The 8,333-nt window shown below is 41.8% G+C and overlaps 1 protein-coding gene across 1 annotated transcript in view; it reads left to right on the top strand.

Moving 5' to 3' along the window:
• NPEPPS (aminopeptidase puromycin sensitive) overlaps window positions 1–8,333 on the top strand; it is a 105,111-nt gene that overhangs the window by 36,993 nt on the left and 59,785 nt on the right. Inside the window, exon 3 of the mRNA XM_017497067.1 lies at window positions 7,458–7,535. Coding sequence (XP_017352556.1) covers window positions 7,458–7,535 — 78 coding nt within the window. The remainder of the gene's footprint in view (window positions 1–7,457; window positions 7,536–8,333) is intronic.

Here is an 8,333-nt window from a genome sequence, read left to right as displayed (position 1 = left end):
TTTGAGATGGAGTCTTGCCCAGTTTCAAAGGGTGGAGTGCAGCAGGGTGATCTTAGCTCACCTCAACCTCTGCCTCCCGGGTTCAAACAATTATCTGCCTCAGTCTTCCAGGTAGCTGGGATTACAGGTGCCCACCACCACACCTGACTAATTTTTGTATTTTTAGTAGAGACAGGACTTCGCCATCTTGGCCAGGCTAAGTCTTGAACTGACCTCATGATCCACCCGCCTCAGCCTCCCAAAGTGCTGGGATTACAGGCATGAGCCACTGCTCCTGGCCTATGATTCTTTTAAGGAGTGTTTTCAGCTGGGCGCGGTGGCTCACGCTTATAATCCCAGCACTTTGGGAGGCCGAGGCGGGTGGATCACGAGGTCAAGAGATTGCGACCATCCTGGTCAACATGGTGAAACCCCGTGTATACTCAAAATACAAAAATTAGCTGGGCATGGTGGCGCACGCCTGTAGTCCCAGCTACTCGGGAGGCTGAGGCAGGAGAATTATTTGAACCCAGGAGGCGGAGGTTGCGGTGAGCTGAGATTGCGCCATTGCACTCCAGCCTGAGTACCAAGAGCAAAACTCCGTCTCAAAAAACAAAAACAAAAACAAAAAAAACCCGGAATGTTTTCCCCCTTGGGAGGAGAGAGGGAGAGAGAGAATTAGTTTGAATTATATGCTCCTTTATTACCTAAAATAAAGCCCTTAAAAAAAATAGATAAAGAAACTGAGACCTACACAGATTAAGTAACAGTGTACGATCACATAATCAATGGAAATCCTGTTCTAGAATCTAAGTGATTTTAATGAAATACTTCATAGTCATTTATTAAGAACAGGTGCACCCAAGAAGGAATTTTTTTTGGTTCTGTTGAACCAGATTTATATTTGGCACATGCTCATTCTTTTTAGACTTTTTAGATAGCCTAATAAGATAGGACCATCACTACATTATGTTAATATCAAATCCCTTTGAAAATATCAGTGTAGATACTGCTTGAATTATAACTAGGCATATTTCTGATTGGCTTTTATGCCCTAGTATGAGAAGGAGGTCACCTTGGAGCCTTGCAAAGTAAGTTCTTGGTTCCATTTTTCACTTGAATCCCCCTTGGATATCCTCCAGAATGATGTGTTTTCTTTCCCATTGCAACATTATTTTCAGCTTTATGGAGAAACAAAGTATGTTCAAAGTAGCAGGTGGCCACTGTAGGCCACCTTTCAACTGTGAACTATTTTTTTTGAACCATGAACTGCGTTCTAAAAACCACATAAACAATATGATAGGAAGGTTGCCATCTGAATCAAAAACCAAAGCAACCTCACAATGTGTTTGAGCTGGTACTGAGCTACACTGGTATATGTGGGCCATATAGAATTACATGATTTAGGTTACTTGTTATTTAAGTATAGCAGTGGCTTGGAGGAAAATACATTGAGTTTCAAATAGATAATTTCTAAAGAAAAATTTGAAGTACAGTTGACTTGGCACTTCTGATGTTGGAATTTTAGAAGATTTTATTTCCGCATCTTGATGTAATATCAAAGCAGAATCCACTAGAGGCTTAAGTGGTATAAGCAATAATGATTTTGGCTATTTTTAAAAATTTCAATCTTTTTAAAATGTGGCCTCTTGAGAAAACCATCTTGTACTTCTCATTTTCCCTATACTTCCTTTTATGTGATTAAGTTTTATTATGTATAGACATAAAGGGGGCCTGGCATGGTGGCTTATGCCTGCAATCCCAGCATTTTGGGAAGCTAAGGCAGGAGGATTGCTTGAGCTCAGGAGTTCAAGACCAGCTTAGGCAATGCAGTGAGACCCTGTCTCTGGGTTTTCACCATGTTGACCACACTGGTCTCGAACTCCTGATCTCAGGCAGTCCTCCTGCCTCGGCCTCCCAAAGTGCTGGAATTACAGGTGTGAGTCACTGCGCCTGGCCAATCCTGTCTCTTTATTTTTATTTTTTGGCCAGTCAAGTGAAGCAGTGGAAGTGGAGAAGGAACAAAGAAATCTGTAACTGGTTGTGATCAATTAGTTGTAAACACCACTGCACTTGGACAAGCCAACCCTGTCTCAAAAAAAAAAAAAAAAAAAAGAAAAAGAAAGTTGTGGTTATATTATGATATATATATTGGTTTTGGCCAGAGTTTCATAGAACACCCATAGTCCCTGTTATTTCCTGAGTGACTAAAACAATAAACATATATTTTATTGAAATATTTGGCCTTTTATTCTTGGTTTCTGAAGTGGCTTCGGAATAGCTTCAGAGCAATAAAAGTGAAAGACAGTCTTTTGTAATAATGTTGGGGTACTTTAGACCTCAGAAATAGGCCTCAGAAAACAATCTCTCTCTGACCTTTTCTTGCCTTTCTTTTACTTGCTCCTTCTCTCCAGGCCATAGAAACTAAAAATATACTCTAATTGTCCCCCAACATTCTGTCTTGGAGCTGAAATTATCCGACCTACCTTGTCTGATTGGAGGTCATAAGACCCCCATTTCAGAAGGGGTCCTGCCCCGTACTTGGGAGGAAAGAATGTTGCACAGAGAGGCCAGTAAGAATCTGAACAGAGAGGCCTTGCTGGGTTCCCCACTCAGTCTGTTAGCATTAGATCCTACTCTTTTTGTACAATCGTATTTTTCTTTTCTTTTTTATTTTGAGACAGAATTTTGCTCGTTGCCCAGGCTGGAGTGCAATGGTGCAATCTCGGCTCACTGCAACTTCTGCCTCCCAGGTTCAAGCAATTTCCTGCCTCAGCCTCCCAAGTAGCTGGGCTTACAGGCATGAGTCACCATGCCCGGCTAATTTTTGAATTTTTAGTAGGAACCGGGTTTCTCCATGTTTGTCAGGCTGGTCTTGAACTCGAAACTTCGGGTGATCTGCCTGCCTCAGCCTCCCAAAGTGCTGGGATTACAGGTGTGAGCCACCGCACCTGGCTGTCCAATATTTCTGCACGGTTGTCTGTGTTTTAGTCATGATTATCCAGTGAAGTAATGGACAGGGTACAGAGAGCTTCTGGATAGCTGAACATATGGAGGTTCTTGGAGGGTGGTGTACCTAGGGAGGGTATGAGAGCTCTGCACCTCTTTCCACATGCTTGTTCTGTGCATCTCTTCATCTGTATTCTTTGTACTATTCTTTATAATAAATCAGTACACCTGTTTTCCTGAGTTCTTGGCAGTGCTTTAGCAAATTAATGAAACCTAAGAAGAGGTCATGGGAACACTAACTTGAAGCTGGTTGTTCAGAAGTTCTGGATGAGGCTTGGCCTTACAGCTAGTGTCTGAAGTGGGGGCAGTCTTTTGGGACTAAGCCCTTTCTCAACCTGTGGGATCTGATGGTATCTCCAGGTAGATTGCATTAAATTGAATTGGATTAGAAGGCGCTCAGCTGGTCGTACCTGCTGCAGAATTGATTGCTTGCTTGTTGATAGGGAGGAATCCCCCCACATTTGGTCTCAGAAGTCTACTGTGTTGAATATTGTTGCCTAAGAGCAGAGAAAAAGCAATTTGATTTTTCTACACAAGGGGAAGAAAATGTTTCATGATTCAACTAATGATTTACCTTTCAATGCAAGGTTATCATGCTCAAGGATTAATGTAGGAAGGCTTTTTTGATGCAGAGCATGTGTGTGTGTTTGTAGAGGGCTAACATTTAAAAAGTGAAATGGAATAAGGAAGAAGAAATGGTGTTCTGAACTTGAAACCCATTTCATCTGTTAAATCGTCCCGGTGAAATACCAACATTAGTTAACTGTAAAAAAAAATTTAGTTAATTGTAAACAAAACCAACCAGCTTTTCATTATATTTTAAAAACTATTTGTAGGTCGGGCGCAGTGGCTTATGCCTGTAATCCCAGCATTTTGGGAGGCTGAGGTGGGTGGATCACCTGAGGCCAGGAGTTCAAGACCAGCAGCCTAACCAACATGGAGAAACCCCATCTCTACTAAAAATACAAAAAGTAGTGGGGCATGGTGGCACATGCCTGTAATCCCAGCTACTCAGGAGGCTGAGTCAGGAGAATCACTCGAACCTGGGAGGCAGAGGTTGCAACGAACTGAGATTGCGCCGAGCCAAGATTGTGTCATTGCACTCCAGCCTGGGCAACAAGAGCAAACTCCATCTTAAAAAAAAAAAAAAAAAGGCCGGGCGCGGTGGCTCAAGCCTGTAATCCCAGCACTTTGGGAGGCCGAGGCGGGTGGATCACGAGGTCACGAGATCGAGACCATTCTGGTCAACATGGTGAAACCCCGTCTCTACTAAAAATACAAAACATTAGCTGGGCATGGTGGTGCGTGCCTGTAATCCCAGCTACTCAGGAGGCTGAGGCAGGAGAATTGCCTGAACCCAGGAGGCGGAGGTTGCGGTGAGCCGAGATTGCGCCATTGCACTCCAGCCTGGGTAACAAGAGCGAAACTCCGTCTCCAAAAAAAAAAAAAAAAAAAGCTTTTCTATTTTCTTTTCTGTAATTAATGTTTTGTCCATTTTAAATTGCGTTGTTATTCCTTTTATTGATTTTTAAAAATGAAGTGTTTATATGTGAGTGAAATTAACTTTCCACCATGAGTTGGGGCATTTTTTTGCCAGTGTTTACTTATCTTTTGATTTTGCTTGTGGTCATTTTATAATGGCATGTATTTTTTGTTGTTTTTTTGAGATGGAGTCTTGTTTTGTCACCCAGGCTGGAATGCAGTGGCGTGATCTCAACTCACTGCAACCTCTGCCTCCTGGTTTCAAGCGATTCTCCTGCCTCAGCCTTCTGAGTAGCTGGGATTACAGGCACGTGCCACCACACCCAGCTAATTTTTCTATTTTTAGTAGAGACAGGGTTTCACCATGTTGGTCAGGCTGGTCTTGAACTCCTGACCTCATGATCCACCCGCCTTGGCCTCCCAAAGTGCTGGGATTACAGGCGTGAGCCATTGCACCTGGCCTCGTTGTAGGTGTTTTTATGTACATCTCAGAAGATCTTTGTGTCATCATATATATATGTAGTTTGCCTGTTCATTTTCTTTCTCTCTTTCTCTCTTTCTTTTTCTCTCTTTCTTTCTCTCTCTCCTCTTCTTTCCTCTCTCTCTCATCTTTCTTTTGTTTTCTTTCTTTTTGTTTTTGAGATGCAGTGTAGCTCTGTTGCCCGGGCAGGAGTGCAGTGGCACGATCTCAGCTTACCGTAACTTCTGCCTCCTGGGTTCAAGCGATTCTCCTGCCTCAGCCTCCCAAGTAGCTGGGATTACAGGCACCCGCCACCAAGCCCAGCTAATTTTTGTATTTTTAGTAGAGACAGGTTTTCAATGTGTTGGCCAGGCTGGTCTCAAACTCCTGATTCACCCCTCTCAGCCTCCCAAAGTGGTAGGATTACAGGTGTGAGCCACCATGCCTGGCTGCCTGCTCATTTTCTTAACAGTGTATTTTGATAAATCACAAGTACTTTAATATAGATATATGGTAAATCACAAGTATTTAAATATTTATGTAATCTGACATACCAGTTTTTTTTCTTTTATGGTTTATGCCTTTTTTCCCTTCTTTATACATTTGCCTGCCTCAACCCAACTTTTTTGGGACTCACTGCGATGTGAAGAGTAGACTGTAAAACAGCAATATTACAAAAAAGAGCATATTGTAATGGTTTAGGAGAAAGATAATGATGTATTGGACTGGGGTTGTAGTGGTGGAGGCATTGAAAAGTAGCATGGGGTTAAAGGTTATAGCCATTGAATTTGCTTATTGGATGTTTGTTATGAGACAGGCAGACATGGAGGGAGGGGGTCAGAATGATTTCATATTTTTGGGTTAAGCAATTGGATAAATGGTGGTGGCCCTTTGTAGAATGTCTGAAACTACAATTGACCAAGGTTGCTTCAAACTCTAATGTATGTTTGCTAAGTCATATGTTGTTCAATTTAAAGTAATTGGGCCAGGTGTAATGGCCCAGTTACTCCCAGCAGAATCAATTTTAGAATACTTTCTGAACTCCAGGAAGAAAGTACCCTGCCTTTTTCCCCTCTATCACCTAGCCCTAGGCAAACATGAATCTACTTTCAGCCTCCATAGATTGGCCTGTTATGGACAAATATGTGGCTGATTTCTTAGTATAATGTTTTCAAGGATATTCATGTTGTAGCATGTATCAGCTATTCAGCTATTTCATTTCATTTTTAAAAATCTTATTACCCCTCCACCCCCTCATTTCTTTTTATTGTCAACATTCAGTTGTATGGATATATACCACATTTTATCCATTCCATCAGTCGATGAACATTTGGGTTGTTTTCATTTTGGGGCTATTATAGATAATGCTACTATGTACAATATAACATTTGCTATTATAGATTATGCTACGAACATTTGTATAAAAACATATGGACATATGTTTTCATTTCTCTTTGATATATACTTAGGAGTGGGATTGCTGTATCACATGATAACTCTGTATTCAACCTTTTGAGGAATTGCCAAACTGTTTGGCAAAAGTAACTGCACCATTTTACATTCCCACTAGCAATATATGCTTCAGTTTCTTTACATCCTGTAGTGGCACAACCTCGGCTCACTGCAGCCTCTGCCTCCTGGCTTCAAGTGATTCTAAATTCTCATGCCTCAGCCTCCCGAGTAGCTGCGACTACAGGCATGTGCCACCATGCCTGGCCAACTTTTATATTTTTAGTAAAGACGGGGTTTCGCCGTGTTGGCCAGGCTGTTCTCGAAAGCCTGACCTCAGGTGATCCACGCACCTCGGCCTCCCAAAGTGCTGGGATTATAGGCGTGAGCCACCATGCCTGGCCTAACTGACCAGTTTTTCATTTGGAATCGGGATAGGACATAGTCAGAAATTGGTCTCTTTGGTTATTTCCCTAACATGTCATCCAAGCATCCTGAGGTATCAGTCAAATAAGCAGCAGTCTCTTCTCATTCCTGACAGAGAGTAAGTCAAACCTTAATTTAATTTGCACACCTGTTTTCATGTAGCAACAAATAATTTGACCAGAAGTGGGTATGATTTATATCTTAGTTTGAATTGCTACTTATCTTTGGGGAAACACAACTTTCCTTGATGTATCTTTAACACTGAAATATTGGCAAATTCCCAAGTCTTGAATATTCATGAATAAGACTGCAACATAGCAATATCATAGTAACACAGGATGGGAATGAAGCATGTCTGGAAATCTGGTAGAAAAACATCACATTTATAAAGCTTTGTTTCCTGTACATCACTGACATTTTATGAATTTGTAAAGAATGTATAATTATGTTTAAGGAGCATATTTAACTTAGGTAATGTAGCCTAGAATGGGCTAATTTGAAATGAAACTCTTGCTAATAATAACTTAATTCACCAAATTAAGAATATTTAGTTTTTGTAGAGATTTTGCTCTTAAAAATGTTAATTGCTGCATTCTTGATTTCGTCGTCAGTCCAGTCAGAATTGTGAATTAATTTTTTTTTCTCATTTCAGAAATACATGCTACAGGATTTAACTATCAGAATGAAGATGAAAAAGTCACCTTGTCTTTCCCTAGTACTCTGCAAACAGGTAAGAGACATGGCTTTTGTAAAATCCTGTGATGAATATAGTGACATCTGACTTCTTCCGAAGAACTTTATTGTATGCCATTTTTTCCCCCTCATTGTTATTAGCAGATTAAGTATTAAGAGCTCTTTTTTTTTTTTTTTTAAGATGGAATCTCACTCTGTTGCCCAGGCTGGAATGTAGTGCCGGGAATCTCAGCTCACTGCAACCTCCACCTTCTGGGTTCAAGCAGTTCTCCTGCCTCAGCCTGCCGAGTAGCTGGGTTTACAGGCATCTGCCACCATACCTGGCTAATTTTTTTTGTATTTTTTGTAGAGACGAGATTTCACCATGTTGGCCAGGCTGGTCTTGAACTCCTGACCTCAAGTGATCTGCCTGCCTTGGCCTCCCAAAGTGTTGGAATTACAGGCGTGAGCCACCTCGCCTGGCCATATGAAGAGCTTTTGAAAGAGGTTCATGGCAACTTTTGGGCCACTAGCATTTCCTTCTATGGAAGTTGGGCTACGAAAACCAAGGTTTCCACCTTCTGTCCCTCTGTATTCTCTTTAAATGAATAAGCAAAGACAAACAGGACAAGGCCTGGCTTGGTGGCTCACGCCTGTAATCTCAGGACTATGGGAAGCCGAGGCGGGCTGATCACCTGAGGTCGGGAGTTTGAGACCAGACTGACCATCATGGAGAAACCCCATCTCTGCTAAAAATACAAAATTAGCCAGGTGTGGTGGTGCATCCCTGTAATCCTGGCTACTTGGAAGACTGAGGCAGGAGAATCACTTGAACCCGGCAGGCAGAGGTTGCGGC

This window comes from Cebus imitator, unplaced genomic scaffold (genome assembly GCF_001604975.1).
Source record: "Cebus imitator isolate Cc_AM_T3 unplaced genomic scaffold, Cebus_imitator-1.0 Scaffold228, whole genome shotgun sequence".
Classification (NCBI taxonomy): domain Eukaryota; kingdom Metazoa; phylum Chordata; class Mammalia; order Primates; family Cebidae; genus Cebus; species Cebus imitator.
This window is presented reverse-complemented; position numbering and strand designations above follow the sequence as displayed.